The 16,363-nt window shown below is 46.3% G+C and overlaps 1 protein-coding gene across 23 annotated transcripts in view; it reads left to right on the plus strand.

Moving 5' to 3' along the window:
* The window catches only part of PITPNM2 (phosphatidylinositol transfer protein membrane associated 2), a 138,293-nt gene that overhangs the window by 63,069 nt on the left and 58,861 nt on the right, over positions 1-16,363 (plus strand). For 15 of the 23 annotated variants that reach the window (XM_068911324.1, XM_068911329.1, XM_068911326.1 and 12 more), the window contains 2 exons: positions 4,461-4,529; positions 5,268-5,440. The exons of 3 other annotated variants lie outside the window; for them this stretch is intronic. In XM_068911324.1, coding sequence (XP_068767425.1) covers positions 5,363-5,440 — 78 coding nt within the window. In that variant the 5' untranslated portion in view covers positions 4,461-4,529; positions 5,268-5,362. Of the gene's footprint in view, positions 1-630; positions 775-4,460; positions 4,530-5,267; positions 5,441-16,363 lie in introns of all 23 variants that reach the window. 5 more of the 23 variants (XM_068911331.1, XM_068911325.1, XM_068911330.1 and 2 more) reach the window with 2 other exon arrangements.

Consider the following 16,363-nt stretch of genomic DNA (forward strand, 5'->3'; position numbering starts at 1 on the left):
GGGGGAGTGGTCTTTGCAGCAGTGATGCTCTGGGTGGGTAAGGCAGAGCAAGATTGCGTTTGGGCCAGGAAGGAGGATGCCGCATTAATCAAGATGTGAGCATCAAAGCTGCCTGTGGAAAAAGTGCTGACTCTGGCTCCTAGGAATCTGTTTTATGTTTACGCTGCCTCTTCCAATGGCACAAATAAATCAGAGCGCTGTATGTATGCAGCACTAGCAGCCTTGGGAGGCCACTGCATTCCCTCTGAGGAGCTCAGCAGGGCAGGGGAGGTGGCTGGGCCGTTGAGCCCGGCCGTTGCGTTGCGTCCCGGAGGCCCGAGCGTTCTGGAATGGTTGGGACTGGTGCTAACAGCTTTCAAACAGCTCTTTCTCCAAGGAAGCATCTGTTGGGGGGGGGGGAGGGGGCAAAGGAGATGTAAAGAGCCCAGAGAAAGCCTTTAGGTAGGTAGATGGGGTCTCTAGGTAATGTCTTTGCTACTCCTTTTATTGTTAAGGGCTTGGCTTGGATTTCTTAGTTGTTTTTGTTAATTATCTTTCATTTCACAGCTATGTGGAGATATTCCAAGGAAAATTGTTCAGTAGGTAAGCGGTGGGTATAGATCTGCAGCTCATTAGTATGGTCTTTTGTAGAGGAGACTTCTCTCAACTTGAGAAAGCAGCAGAGCCCCAAGTAGGCGGTGGTCGATGAGAATCGGGAGCGCAGTCCTGGGGCTGGTGCCTGCCTCTGCCGTTGGCCGCTGCGTGACTGCTCGTGATCGGTTTTTCTTTCCTGGGGCAAGTCTTTTTACTTTCTAATAGTGTCAAATGAACCTCCTGCATGAGGCTAGGAGAAGCTAATTACAATTGCTGTCTGCTTCTAGGGCTTTATTTCTCCCCTATTGAATTTGTGAAATAGCGGCCCTGACACGAGGTGCATAGTTGCTTCAGTGGTTTAGCTCATTTTAGTCCTAAAAAGCATCTATGTTCAGCAGCCTGCACACAGAGAATGTGAGCTGATCAAAAATTAGTTGTTGAGGTGATGGCTGGGAGAGTTGTAACAGCACAGCTGGGAACAGAGCAATAACGGAGCTTTTATAGCCTGAATCTACCGCTGTGACTGGTTTTCTTGCACTGGACCCAACTGACATGCAGAGGAGCCAGGATTTTTGCTGTAACGACCAGCTCCCGTTCTCTTCAGGGCCAGCCTCTCAAGGCTGGCCAGGGTTTAACCTCTGGGACTCCAATAACACAGTTCAAATACCCTTGATACATTAATGACATTAATTACATTATGCCAGTTGTCCTCAGTCCTTTGCCACCTCGTTTCGTAGCAGGGATACTGACCCTGATGCTCCCAAAGTGCCTGCCCTAAACACCAAGTTCATGGGCTGAGTTTGATATTTTGCTGGGTCTCTTGATCTGTTCACTTCTGCCGATCTGGATAGTCTCCCCCCTTTAAAAAAGGGCACTTCTTTAAGAAGTTTATCATTGCTGTGAAGGAAACTGTTACGATCGGAACGAAATGCAGCAAACTGTGCATTAGCCTTCAGACAGCCTGAAACAATAGCTCAGAGGTGGACCTGACTCATCTCAGCAGGATATTGACTCTGGAGCCTAATTACGATGCTTTGAGAACCTGATTTTAAAGTAATTGAGGCATAAAAATATGTGCCTGGCTTTCACAGTTACTACAGCTCTACGTATAAATTGAATAAGAGTCTGTACAAATGTGCCACTTGGCTATAGCAGGAATAGCAGCAAATCTGAAAAAGCCCTGCGTCACTATCGCTTCTCTCTGGCTGCGAGAAGCGGAGAGTAAGTCCAGGTGTGCGAGCTGCTGTGGGTTTTCACCAGTCCTGCTTTGCTGCAGCGACCACCAGGGTTTGGCAAACCTTGCAAAAGGTCCAGCTTGATGCTCTGAGGCTGGGCAGCCAAAATCCATCCTGCTGTCAAAACGCCGGCCTCTTGCAACCCCTGGCACCTTCCGCATCCCCGCTCAAACGTCTTTGGCTGTTTGTAACAGGAGAGACCTTGCAATGGGCTGGATGAGGGTAAGTGCTGGGAACGCAACCGATGTCTTGACACCCTTTCTCCAAAGCTATGTTGTCTCTCCCTTGCTTCCAGAAGGGCTTTCTCTTCTCTCCGTAGCTGGCATCATATCTGCAGTGTTTGCTCTCTTTGGTGTTTGGCAATACAGTAAGCAATCTGGGTGAGCTTTGATTTTTCTGTAAAGTCTCAGGACTTGTAAAGGTGTCACTGACCTCGAAGCGAGGCGTTTGAAAGCGTGACTCCCTGTTGACATGGTGCTCCCCAAGCCCTGAATCCAGTTAGTACCCATACTTGTCTCTCCTGGTTTGCCATTAACCTGGGCCCCTCTGCCCTGACAAGGGCTAGGGCAGGTTATTTTCAGGTCAGAGGAGCCCTGGCTGCAAATTTAACGAGCTGCCTTTTTTAAATCAGACTAACTTTAAAAAAAAAAAAAGAAAGAAAAGGAAAAAAAAAAAAAAAGAGAGAGAGAGAGAGACGGGGAAACAAATCAAACCAGGTTGTTTGTACTCTCCGTTGTTGCCTCCCTCAGGGCAGGCTGCCGATCCTGGGTGCCTTGTCCGGCTCGCCCCCTCCGGCCAAGGTTCCCATTGCTTAGGGTGTTCCCAGGGATGCTTTGTGCCCTACCTTTTGGGAACAGGAGCTGCTGGGGGCAGCAGCTGCGGGATTTGGGGAGCGTAGCTGGCCAATGGGCGCGTCTTCAGGGCCTGCTGCTGCGCAGAGACCAGCAGGCTGAACCAAAACCCTGATTTTAAACCCTGGCCTCAAAGAAGTAGAAACCTGAAGGGGAACTCTGCAGAGAAACCTCAAGTCTTGTAAAAGCCAAGCGGGAAGCTAGACCAGTCACCATTACTGCGAGCAGACGTGCTCCTCGAGCGCGGTTAAACTGGTGCTGCAGCCGTCGGTGCCGGCTGCTGTGGCCAAAACGGTGCTGGTGATGGCAGTGGTGTTTTAGTCTACAACACAATAAACTCACTTGCGTCTTGGCTGTCTGAATTATTACCTTCATGGCACTTCATTATAAACACATTTTTTTCATCTTGGTACTGATTTCCTGCCGTTTTATTGCCTTTAAGCTTCTATTTTTATTTTACTCATCTCTCACTATCGATTGAAATATCCTGTTTTTAGCAAGCAGCCAAGGCAGACGTGACTGACGGCCCCGCGGTGGGAGTGATCCTGCTTTAGATCATTTGGGGGCGGAGGGGTGGAAGCTTTTAAATCTAATTTTCAAAGATCGCTGAAGTATAACAAACTGCTCAAGACCTGCCGCCGAGTCTCCCGCTGCCACCAGCCCCGAGAGGTGGGATCCCGGCACCACACAATGCCACTCCATGGCCTGTGTTTGGGATCCATCCCACAGCGATTGTTGTTGTTCTTTGCCATGGCGCTAATTAAAAACCATCTAATGAGATTATCCCCACCTGTTCTGGAGGATTAGTTTGATGGAAGAAATCTTGCATGTGTATGTGTGCGCACGCTTTGCACATAGACCCAGAAGCGCCGGGAAGGGCAGGCGTCCCAGAACGGTGCTCTCCAGCGTTTGCCCTGTCAAAGGTTTTTTTTTTTTAATTTTTTTTTCCATTTTATTTTTTCTTCCCCCCAGAGGTGGCTCTGGCAGCAATTAAATGAATTTGAAAATAAATTGTTTAGATGATGCAGCCCTAGACAGATAGCTCTTCCAGTCCAGGATGGAGCAACTCTACAGCCAAACCAGAAGCACGGCCAGCAAGCGGCAGCGAGCTAACAAAACCCCTGCCGGGGTGCGGAGCAGCGAGCGGAGGCATCGCGAGGCCGGGAGGGTGCAGACCCTGCAACGGGATGGGGTCACCTGTGCCCCTGCAGGAATGAACTCTGCCTTGGCACGATGGGGCAAGTCTGGCATAGGCAAGGATGTTGCACTGCCTGGGAAGTAGCGTGCTTTGTGGGCAGGTGCGAAGGCAGTAGACCTAGGTTATAATGCTGGTTTTTGTCCCTGGTTACTCTGTGACAGTGAATCTTATTTAGTTATTTATTTAGTGACCTCTCTAAACCTTGTAGAAGGCCAGTGAAGTGCCACGCTGATGCAAAGTGATAATGGGGCCTACTGATGGCGGTGGCGGGGTTTCTCGGTTCTCAGATGTCAGCATAGTCCACCAAATCAGCTGGTTGGTTTTATTCTGCAATGTGTTGTCTTTGTTATTTTTCCCTGAAGTGTAGGCTTTTATGTCTGTTTTGGCTTTAGTGGCTGCATCTGAAGAGTGCCAGTAAGCAGGGACAGCAAAAAGGAGAGATTTGGGGATGAAAAGGGGCCAGGCTTGCGCTTTACACGCTGGGAAAGCAGCCCTCAAGTGACGATGTTGTACTGGGGCTGGTTTCCCTGACAGCAGACAGCTTCACTCCTTGTGACCTCCCTTCCTTGTTTTCTTACGTTTCCCTTCCTTATGTTATTTCAGCACCTTTATCCGCAGCCTGTGGGGAGCCTTAAGGATATTTGAAAAGTTACTGTTTTAATCCTGAGCGTAGTAAGTGCTGGTTTTTTTAAGTAATAATTTTCTTAAGATTGCCTTGTGGCTGGGTACGATGGGGCATTTTCTGTTGCAGTTTGATCTTTGGCTGTATTCTTATGCAATGGGAGCGTAAAAATGAGTCTGGCGTTAACCTCAGAAATTCGTCTGTAGACTTCTTTGGAGGTGAAAGAGAGCGGATCCCAACAAGACAGTAATTCAGAGTAAAGCAGGGAAGAAAAATACATTTCCGCAGACCTCATTGTTAGAATCCAATTGACGCTCTTCCTCGTAGTGTTACTGAGAGCTGAGGAAGTCTAATTACTGCCTTTTCTCTCAGCTGAACAAACATGCGAAGATAAAATCTGATACCTTTGAGTGGATGCATCTCTGGTGCATTGCTGACACTGGAGAGGGACGCTATTGTCAAGCAACAAAAGGTCTTCCTATTCATTTTGAGCTTCTGTCGCATCTCTCCCATGGAGATGCTGTTGCATATGAAAGCCTGATTGATATGGTGGCAAAGGTCAGGAGGGTAATAGCTTTCATGGTATCCCCTGAAGCAAATCGCAATTCTTCTAAAAGATTCTGTTCAATTTGATACCAAGCGTCTGGTAACGCTGTGAAGAAGTGATTCTTCTCTCTCCTATTAAACTTATTGCTGTTACCAAAAATTAATGTTTTCTTGATAGATGATCTCCAAGAAGAACAGAAAATAACTGCTTTTCTCTCTCCCTTTCTCTCACTTTCTTCCAGGGATCCTCAATGCATTTGCTTACCATTATTTAAGGAGCCTTTACTAGAAGTTTTTGGATTGTGTTTCTGAGCGGACAAAAGATTTTGTGTTCAAAATGCTCATAAAGGAATATCGTATTCCTCTTCCGATGAGCGTGGAAGAGTATCGCATTGCCCAGCTGTACATGATACAGGTCAGTAACGTTTCAGTCCATCATGTGGATGAGTGCAGGCTCACGTAGGGCTTCATGTGGAAGAGTGAAGTATTGCTGAAGAACCAGATATTTTAAATCTGAGATTTTCTGAGAGGACTTATCTGGGAAATAACGCCTTATGGACAGGGCGTCCATCCCTAGGAAGGGAAGCACTGAGCCCAAGCGTGTGGACACCTAGCCAGGATGTGGGGCTTACCCAGCCGCTGCTTCCTAGTTGGGCTGTGGTAACTCCTCACACCAGCCCCAGCTGCAAAGCAAATGCTCTTGCTCTTCTGCTGGGAGGAAACAGTCTAGTATAAATTTAAGAAGGTAAACCAAAGATGTAAACTTGAATTAAAAAAAAATCTAGATGTAATACTTCTTTGCTTATGTAGTGCTATAAAACAGATGCTGATCAGTTTATGTGTAGAACTTAGTGCTCAGAAGCCTATTTAAAATAATCTGATGGGAATTTTTTTAATTCCACATCTTCAGTAAAGGGTTGATTAAAATGTTGGTTTTGTAACTCAAATTCCGTGCCCATCTTTTTCCAGTGTTTGAAATCCAGACAGAAGCTTTTTTAAAAGGAAATGAATCTGAAGTGTTATTTCATTGTCCTACACTTTAAATGAAATATAAGATGGCCCTAATCCAGCAAAGCACAAGACTAATATTGAGTTTGTAGTACAAGTCCATTTCCTTTGGTGAGACAAAGCAATGCTAGCAAAGTCACCTTTGGTTTAAGGTCTAAAATGAATTATAAATAAAATTGAGGAAAAAATAACAAACCAAAAAAGCCACAATACCCCCGCCGCCTTTTTCCCCACGTTTCGGCTGTGTTCCTTTTAAGGGTTTGTACACTTGGACTCGACTGTTAAAACGGTGTATACTGAATATTTTCCAGGAATAACAATGGAATTCCTTTTTCTCGCACAAATATAAAATATGCATCATCTTTGTGTGTTTAACCTAAATGCTAGCATAAATTAGTAAACATGTTTCTCAGGAGGCTTCATTTCTGTGTAGCTTTTCTTGAAGCTGTAGCTGTTTTGAATATTATTGTAATTATTTTGTCACAACTTTTTCTTCCAAATGTGGCTTAGCTGCTTTAAATAAAGAGCTGGCTGCTGGAAGCTGCATATGAGCTCTGCAGACCTTGCTGGTGAGCAGAAAAGCATCCAGGAGAACGATCCAGTTGAGAAGGGAGCACCCACCTGCTTTAACGGGGGACAGATTGTTAATTGGGGAGCATCTGCATGAGCCCTGCTGCCACACGTCATATTTGACTGCAGAGGACTTGGTCCATGGGCTGTATTTGCTGTTTGCTTCCAGATGTTCAAATACCTATTTTTAGCTAATTAACGCAGAGCACTGGGTTCCATTTTATTCACTCGGCAGTGATTTTAGCCGTATCTTAATGTAAAGGACTAGATGATCCCTTAGGGTTTAATGCAAGGGGAGATTTACTGGCTCAGCAAACTACTGAAGAGAAACTACCCCTCCGAGTCGGTTCAGCCCTGCTTTGTGTCTGCCCTAATTTTCTGGTGCACTGATCCGCAGCAGAGTAAGGCTTCCTCCAGGCTGGGTGTGCTGGGAGGCGATGCCGAGCCTGGTCTCCGATGCTCCTCCACTTAACCTGGGAGTAAGCTGGCAATGCTGGATTTCTCCAATGTCCAGGTAGTCTAAGGAGGGGCATTGCAGCTCAGGGACTTTGCTCCTGTATGTGTATAAGCAGTCCGAGAGGGAAAACCAGGCGTGCTTTAGCTTGAAAATACTTGTCTTTGCTCAAAGGTATTTAAACAAACAACTTGGGATAGAACATAGGGTTAATATTCTGTTTGTTAGTGTTTGATAGGGATCTGCTTCAACTCCTGCTGAAATTGGTGGAAAGATTCCCGCTGACTTCAATGGGAGTTTTTCCTAGACCGTGTTATCAAATGTCCTTTTTCTTCAGCTTGATTTGAAAGTACAGGTTTTGTCTTTGAGGCAGAAGCTGGAGCGAAGCAGTCGGGAGCATGACGTCTGTTCTTTTCAAAGAATGAGAAGATGCTTCATGTTTGTCTTTAATTATTTTTCCTCTCGAACGTGTAGGGAGGCCACAGGAGAAGCAAGCTCTGTACATTGAGCCTGCTTAGAGGAACTGCAAGCTGAGATGTCTGTATAAAACAGCAATGTTGAGACGTTTCTTAGAAATCTTTAAATCATTCTGTTCCACATGTTTCAGCCAAAGTAGCTCCCGGGAGAGATATTCTTAAGAGCAAGAGGTCCATTTCAGAGACATTTGTTGCGTGCAGCATGGTGCGATTATTGCTAGAGATGCTAATCAGCCCAGTCCAGTCCTGTAAGAGGCAGTTTTCCAGCAGTGTAAAAGGGGATGTGGCGTATGCACCGCAAGGGGTTCAGAGAGTCTTACGCACGTACTTGCAGTTGGTCATTTGTTTAACTTCAAGCTCATGGGTAAAACTCCTGTTCAACTCCGAGCCAGTTGGTATAAAGCTGCTCTTCAAGAGCAAACAAATCATTGTCCCAGATCTGTGGGTCCTCCAAACTAGAAATTCTCCAAAAGGAGCTTCTCACCTGGGCAGGGAAGCGATTGCCCTACGCAGTTGCTTTAGAGATGTTTTCTGCAGTAGTAGTAGTACCCCAAAGCCATGTGAGCGTGGATTTTCAGCCTGGAGCCATAGTATTAGTGATCTCTTTTTCAAAGATGTTTCCGTTGGGGTTTCTGTCTTTGTAGTGGAAGGTCCTCCTCACCTCACCATGAGAGAACAGCCCCTCTTCGTGTTAAAGACTTATCAAATCTGATGGAAATTTTGGTTATAAGCAAAGGAGGCTTCCTCTGAGCCAAGACAGGCTGCACTCATATTTACCGTGTTCACTTGATGGGAGAATAAAAAATGTGCAGTATATGATCCAGCATCTCTGTTCTTATTTCTCTGTGCCAGTAGGCAGGCAAGACAGGCAGTAAATCATTGCATGCATGCCTGAGTTGCTCTAATTCCTCTAATGCTTAAAGTTCCCTAGGCCGGGTCCTCGCTGGTGTCCAGAGCTCTGAAAACTGAGGTGAACGGGCTGCTGCTTTTCTTTTGGTGAGGGCAAGGGGGAGAGGAGAAGAGCAAGTCTCTGCAGTATTGCTTTCTGCTAGCTTCTGAAATATTATCTACAGAGACAGTGGTTTCAGTACTTTAAGCAGCACTTAGATTCTTCCATAAATAAGTTAATTTTACATTACAGCAAAGGACTTAATGTACCTTTGACTTGCTTGCAGCCTAGCAGATCTGAACAAAATTGTTTTTCTCTATTAAATTTTAGACCATCAGTATCGGTATTTCCATGGGAAACCTCTCGTGTAGTTTTGTCAACATGTTTGGATCAGGAGTCCTTGCTGCATTAGCCGCAGAGCAGTTTGGTCTCAGCTCTTCCGCATGCATGAGAATTTTTTTCATCATTGTTGCATTTTTCTCTTTTTCGCTACCCAAATTAAAACATACTGATTTTTATATCTGGACTCAGAATCAGCAATCTTCCTTTCTGTTGTGATCTGCTTTTGTTCTAGCGTGTAAAATGGAATCAGGCAAAATGTTTCAAGGCAGAGAAATCCTTCTCTGTATCTCTTTTCTAGGCAATAGTTTTGTAGGGTAACTTGTATATTGGTTTCAGAGGCTCGTTTGATTTCAGTTCACCTGTTCACTAATATTCGCTCTTTGAAATGAGTCGCTTCTATTTCAGCGCAATTACAGGAAGGATTAGTTTGTTCACTATAAATAACTGCTCCTGGCTACTATCACCACTAATCTGGTAGATGGTAGAGGTTTGTATTGCATGCTGCTGACGCTTTACTTTTTTTTTTTCTTCTTAAAACCTGTGTGTACACACACACGCGCACGCGCCTGTCCTGCTACCACGGGTTAGAGAGCTCTAGATAAACTTGCTCTTGAAGCTCGAGGATGGGTAGGGTTGAGCAGCATGTCACAGGAGGCTGGGAGAGCTGCTGTCCCATCTGGGAAAACTGCAGCCTCCTACCCTAACACGAGCGGAAAGCACTGGCAGTGGAGACGTGAAATGAGTTTCCTGAAGCGCAGACCACTTTGAGGGGACAGTTGTAAGCATCCATAGAGATTTTCCTAAGGAAAAACCTAAGGGCTGTCTCATGGATGTCTTCTCTGACTTTTTCCATCACATCAAAACCATGTGCAATTTGTGTGTCTCTGCAAGGCCTTTGAAGCCTATCAGGCACAAAGGATAGGACCATTCTGTTTTTCTTCTGTGATACTTAAAATAGAAGTTATTAAATGGTCTCTTAATTCTTCCTCTCCAGGTGTCTTGCATATTTGTATCTCAACAGCTATCCTTTCCTGTAACACTTGTCCTTTTCTTGTGCATTTACAAACTTACCTTTACTGATATGCCTCTCCCTTACTCTCCAGAACAACAGACATTTTAATATTAAGTCTCTTTGGCGCATAGAAGCTTGTGTTCCAAGATTTGAATGCATTTGTCAGAAAGATCAGAGTGTTACTAGACAGGGGTCAGTCCATTCGTCGGCACAATACCGCTCATTACTGCAGTCCCATACGCCGTGGGATTTGGAGGGACCGTTGCCCTTCCAACCCTTACATAAGACAAGAGAATTCCTCCTGTTATTAAATCTTATTTTTAAATCAGTGTGCATAGCTTACTTTCTCTGTTGTAAATAACTTTGGTCCCTTTTTGCTCCAAGCAGTTTTCGCTGTGTACTTGTGACCTTCCTCAGAAGACAGTGCTTTAAAAATATTCTTCTGGACCTAGGGATTGCCTTTTGAGGATGAGGGTTATTTTAAGACGCTACATCATCCTTGTAAACTAATAACGGTAATACTTTGTCATGCAGCGCTTCGAGGGTCCACGCTTGGAAGGACTCTGGCCTCTATTTGTGGCAATCTGCTAAAGATTGACCCGTCTTCTGCTAAGCACCGTATGCTGAACACAGGCAGCATCCTGGGAGCTGAGGACTCTTCTTATCTTTTAACATGAGCCTCTCTTCTACAGTCCCTCAGGGCTTTCCATTCATTGCCTCCTCTGAAAAATCAGAGCGCGTTTCCAAGCACTTGTAGCACGCTGTGCTCCCCTGGCCTGACTGCTGGCCGAGTACAGCAGTCACTTCCCTCCCTGCCCAAGGAGTGCGATTTGTCAGTCATCTTTCTTGGCCTTCCTACCCGTGTGCTAGCCTGTTTTTTTTCCTCTTGTGTAGCTCTTGGGTAGAGCCTTTGAGAGTAGACTTCCAAAATGTGCTTTGTGGTGGTAATTCTGGATGCCGTGTCCTAATATCTTGGTGCAAGAGTCGTGTCCCTTAAATCGTTGGCTACACTTGGCGCTTGCCAGCAGGCTCAGCAGATGGTGTAAGATTGATTGAGTGGGGGAAAACAAACTAACCCCTCCTCTCTGGATCCTGAAGAATGGGATGGCTGATTATTTTTGTTTCATTTGCAGATGCCTTGGCCATCTGGGCAGACAGACATGTGTGCTTTAATTTTCAAAGCAGGTGCCATGCTGCTGACTGCTCCAGAGACCCTGGAAGATGCACAAGTCTCCTGAGAGCAAAACCCTCGTCTGAGGGTTTTCAGGCTGCTTCTATGCTGCAGCATTCAAAACCTGTGACTTCTAAGTTTTCTCTTCCTCCCCTGTTTTTTATAACCTTTCCTTCGTGGTCACAAGTGCTAGCATCCTTCTGAAAGAGGAGACTGAGATGCTCACAGTTGCTTCGCTTTGGGAGCGAGGGAGGTACAGTCGGTGTTACCAGACTTGCAGTCGAGTTTGCAGGATTTGACAGTGACATCCATATGGGTTAGCATTTTGGAAAACCTTACAGAAATAGCAGGCATACCTCTTTTGCATTTTACTTTTTTTGTTTCTTGTTTTGTAGTCATTATCTTAGAACAGTTCTTGTCCTGGCTCTTAATCTATACCTGGCAAGAGAGGTTTAATTATACAGTAATGAGCTATGTTGTCTTAAGATCTCCCTCTCTCTCTCTCATATTAAAACAAAACTGAATGAAATTAAGATAATTAAGAAATTGTATTACAATACAAATAAGATTTTAAACCTCAGATTTGCACTAGTTTTAATACAGGATGCAGCACCTGCCAGTCTTACTGTGCTTGCGGCTGTCAAAAAATCTTTTTTTTTTTCCCTCCTCCTTCTTTTTTTAATTCTTTCGAAAGAAAACGTCTGACCAGTATAGCTCTGGACAAAATCTTGACTATTGATCTGGATTTGGTCCTCAGGGTTCGTAGGCTCAAAGAGAAGTAATGAATTGGCTTGAGGTATTAGGGAAATTGTGGGATTTCCTTAGGCCAGTCCTCCGGGATTTTAGTGGATAGCCTGTTGTTAGTGAACAGTTGCAGTTGGTTCCTAAAATGTAAGGGGTGTAGTCAGAGGATCAGACTTGATCCAAAACACCTTGAATTGAAATATCATCCCTGACTCACAGTATAATAACAGGCAACTTGCTTTACCTCCCTCTGCATTAGGGCAGTAATCCTCACGGCCAGTGTCTGTGGAATAGTTAATATGTGAAAAATCCATTTAAAGGCAGAGAGGGAAGGAAACACTCTTATTAAAGTAGGATGAAATACTGAGCTGGAAGTGTAGCAGACATTTTGAAAGATGGAGCATGTGGCGTAAACAAGTTTGAGGTATCTCCATAATAAAGTGATTCCTAATTCCTGTGCCTCTGGCACATGGAGCTGCAGCTCCGCTGGAGTGCGGCTGGGCGTCCTCGTAAGGCAGAGTGATTAATGAGCGGCCATCAGAATGGTCCTCTTAAAGCTGTACATTATTTATAGTCCTACACAATTGATTGTCCCCAAAATAACCTGGTATTGTACAAACAACTTCATTAATATCTAGCCTCGGCTCTAAAAAATGCAGCACATACGATGGTTGTACAAATGAATGCCGCGCATCTTTCCACTCTGTCTTGAGAGAGTGCGCTGCTGACAAACTGTCCTGCCTTAAATATTTTTATTTTATTTTATTTTTTTAGAATGCATCTTACAGGGACAGCCAAAGCAGCTAAGAGCGATGGCGCTGCAGACGAGGCGCAGGCAACCGGTGCCACGCGGGGGTGGCGAGGGTGAGAGCGGTCCCTTGGTCAGGGCAGCGCCTGCTGTGCCGCCAGCTTTGTGCTGCTCCTGCTGCCTGGGAGTCTTGCAGGATTTGGGGCTGGAAACCCAGAGAAAGGAGGTTCTTGCGTGCCGTTTCACACGTTCCAGGGTCCCGGTTCTTTGGTCTGTCTTGTGCTTTTCGGCTTGTATAAAATTTGCATCTGAAGAGGCCGGTGTCTGAAACAGCAAGTGTCCTTGGTGTGGGCGGTTTTTCCTAACATATTAACAGAGGACTAATGCCTGAGCTTGTGCATTCTCCGTTTTCTCCCCAGTGAACCTCTGCCACAGCCTCCGCCAGTCCTGCTCCCCGGCACACAGATACAAACCTGGGCTGGCAGCAAACTCCTACGATGCTTCTGTGCACCAGTCCTTAGATACAGTCTCAGCATTACGAAACTTAAGTTGCTGAAGCCAAACACCAGGCCAGAGCTAGGATTTTGGGAGTAATGCAAGGTTTCAGAGGCTTAAACTCTTTCCTGAAGTGGCTGCAGGGGATGGACGGAGAGTTGCTATTTTGTGCATGTTGAATTTCCAAGTTGCTTCTTGGAGGCGATGCCGTCTGCCCCCGAAGAGAGGGGCTGCTGGGGTGGCCAGCGCCGCCGGCACGGCTGCAGCCGGCCTTTGCCCAGGTGGCCTGGCGCAGCGAGGCGAGAGCTGCGGCCACCGCCTCCAGACAGCTCGCAGGGGCATGAAGGGGTGGCAGGAGCAGGACCGGGGTCTCCTCCAGGTGGACGGACCTGCCGTCAGCGTAAGCATTATGCAGCAATGTAGCGATTGAAGCACAGGACACAAGGCCAGTAACTCCTGTGTGGTAGTCCCAGTTTCTTGGTGAATTTGAGGGAAGAGCCCCCTCGTATCCCTGGTGCGGGTAGGGGGTTGATAAACCGATGGCGGTTACCGGCCGAGCTGGGAGGGCCCTGGGGAGAGCTGGGCTCTCCGCAGCGCGAGAGCGCTGTCACCACCAAGGCAGGTGCTAATTGCTTCACAGTTTCTCTCAAAAATCTTCACCCTAATGAGGTAGTGCGGCTGGATATGTCCCCTTTGAAACCAAGGTTAAGGAGAAAAGGTATCTGGCTCTGCCGGTGGCTCTCCGTACTCGTAGAGCTGTCCTACGTGGCCGTCAGCTGCAGCAGCCTGAGAAACAGCGGAGTCCTTTTGCGGCGTTGCGGCCGGGTCTCTGCCTGCCGGGGGCCTTGCCCCCGCTCGCTTTCCGACCCGCTCTCGTGTGGGCAGTGCCGGGGCCTGGGGTGGTGCCGGCGGGGATGGAGGCCCTGCCTGGTGCCCCGCCAAGCATCAGACCTGCAGAGAGGGTTTTTAAAGCGGCTGTTCTTTTGCCTTTATTAATAAAGCCGTTCACGAGCAACAGATTTCTTTGCCCTCTGCCCAGCCTTTCAGGTCATTCGCAAGCGCGCGGTGGGGTGGGGTGGAAGGCGAAGGGCTGTTGTTAGGCCTCGTGTTCTGATTGCTGTCTGGTTGGCTCAAATTAACCTTCCTTTGCTAAATAAGCATTGACACTAGCCCTTGGTGTATTATTACCTTTTTTTTTTTTTTTTTTTTTTAAACAGCTCTAATTGCATTACGATAACTTTGCGTCACGCGTGAAGGATGCATGTTAGAGCGTGAAGGGCACCCGGAAACCTCGACTGTGGGCACCATGGTTACTGGTGACATCACTTGCTTTGCTATTAGCAATAACGATTTGTGTGCGGCGCTGAAGCCCGACTGAAGACGGCCTGCACTAAGCCCGGTGGATTGCTGATGCAGTCCCATTGCCATGGAAACGGATGTTGCAGCTTAAAGTTGCCTGCATCCCTAATGCACATGGCGTAAGCAAAAACACGGTCTTAGGGTGTCCACAACTTCTAAAAGGACACGGATAGGGTTACTGGAGACAACGGAAATCCCATTGCAGTTGAACTTGGTTTACTGTTTAGGGAGTGACAAGTTAAATGTGCGTGATGAGGTATAGTAGGCTTTGTATTTGAGTAGTAAGAACAAAGCTTAGAAGTGCCTAGCTGTCCTCCGGCGATGTTGTTGTTGAAGGACTGTCAGTCCCATTTGATGTGGATTGTTTTTGATCTGTGTTTTACACAGTGCAGGCTCAAAAGTACTATTAAAACCCATCCCTTTAGGGCAGCAGGGCTCCTAACTCCTGCCTGCCTTTAAGATTGTCTTTCTGATATAACCGTTAAGCCTGTGCTCAACTTCTGTGACACAGGATTCGGGAGCTCACGTACCTTCCTTGTTTGAGGGCTGCTAGGTGTCTATGGGCTGTTTTGTTGCCTTCTGGTGAAACTGCTACTGAAGCCTGAAGAAGAAGGTTGCCTATGGTTAAAATGCTGAAATGGGGCTTGAAGGATCTGGGTTCAAACCTAGCCCCACCAGCAGCTCCATGTCTTCAGATTTCTTTCTCCCTCTCTAAAATGGTGCTTCCTTGCTGAGGCTGGGTCTCTGATGTGTTGAGAGGCGCTCAGTTCAGAAGCCTGACTGACAGCCAAAAGTTATGTGTACTTCCCTATTTTAGCAATCTAATGCATTAGTAACAATATGGGTGTGTGTTTTTTTTTTTTAATTTAATTCCTATAACTTCCTGTTTGCTCTTAGAGCGCATTGCGTGCTGATCAAATTATGTTAGTTTTGATCTGATCAAGAGTTCTGCTTCTTGGCTTCTGTAAGAGTGGAGTAGGGACCATCTCCTCCGCTCCTTTCCTTTCTCACACTAAAGCTTTCTCCTCAGATATCAGCCTAATTACGTTGATAAAATTTTAATTGGGTATTTCAGGTCCTTGATGGCATGCACACTTGGAAAAAAAAATCTGGTTTGAGATGCGTGACACAACTATACTTTTAGGGTAAAATGACATTTTGTTTTCATAGCTGAAGACCTGATTTTTGAGTACCTGCAGTAAACACTGGCCGTGGTGCCTGGTCTATCAGCTAATCTGTATCAGCAGGCAGAAGGTTGGTGGTGGTGAAAGCAAATTACTCGTAATGAATTAGATGTCAGTTCAAATGATCAAAAAGGAGTAGTTAACAAAACACAGAGCTGAGTCATACCACAGCAAGAGGCAGCTGAAGATAGAAAGGATACACCCATGTGCACGCACACAGTCACTGTCTAAGTTATCCATGTACAAAAATCCTGTGCTGGAAAAATATGTTAAAAATAAACCGTTCCATTAGTTTCGGGACCTTTAGGTATTTTCCAGTATCTCTGTTGTTGGCCTTCCGGTTTTAGGTGCTATTTAGTTCCGGCTTGCAGCAACTCTGGCTGAAACTGTGCTTCTGTTGCCATGCTTTTTTATTTGTGGTGGTTAAGTGCTAGCATCGCCACAATAAGCCCAGACGCATGGCTGAGGCTGACAGGCTGCGTTGCTTATGATCTCTCCCAGCCTTTCTGTAAAAGGTTATTGAGCGCCCATCTATCAATGATGAGAAAAGAGACAATTTTTAAGCATGGAAGTTGGGAGGGGAAAGAGGATTTCATTTCCTACCAAAACCTAGCGTTTGGCTTGTGAACCTAACTGCGGAATAATGAGGGGGGAAAAATGTGGGTCGGGATTTTGCCTGGAGTTTCTGCTGGGGACAGGGGGGAGAAGAATGGTGTAAAACAGATATGCTTCATGTTACGCACGTGCAATGTTTCAGGTGATTTGAGAGGTACAAATCTCACATCAGCCGTGGACTAACTGGCACTTGTGAGCACGTCCTGCGTCTGCTCTTACCCGGCGCCCTGCGGGGAGGAGATGGTGACGGCTGGCGGGCAGCTGCCCGAAG

The sequence above is a fragment of the Struthio camelus genome, chromosome 17 (assembly GCF_040807025.1).
Source record: "Struthio camelus isolate bStrCam1 chromosome 17, bStrCam1.hap1, whole genome shotgun sequence".
In the NCBI taxonomy this organism is placed as follows: domain Eukaryota; kingdom Metazoa; phylum Chordata; class Aves; order Struthioniformes; family Struthionidae; genus Struthio; species Struthio camelus.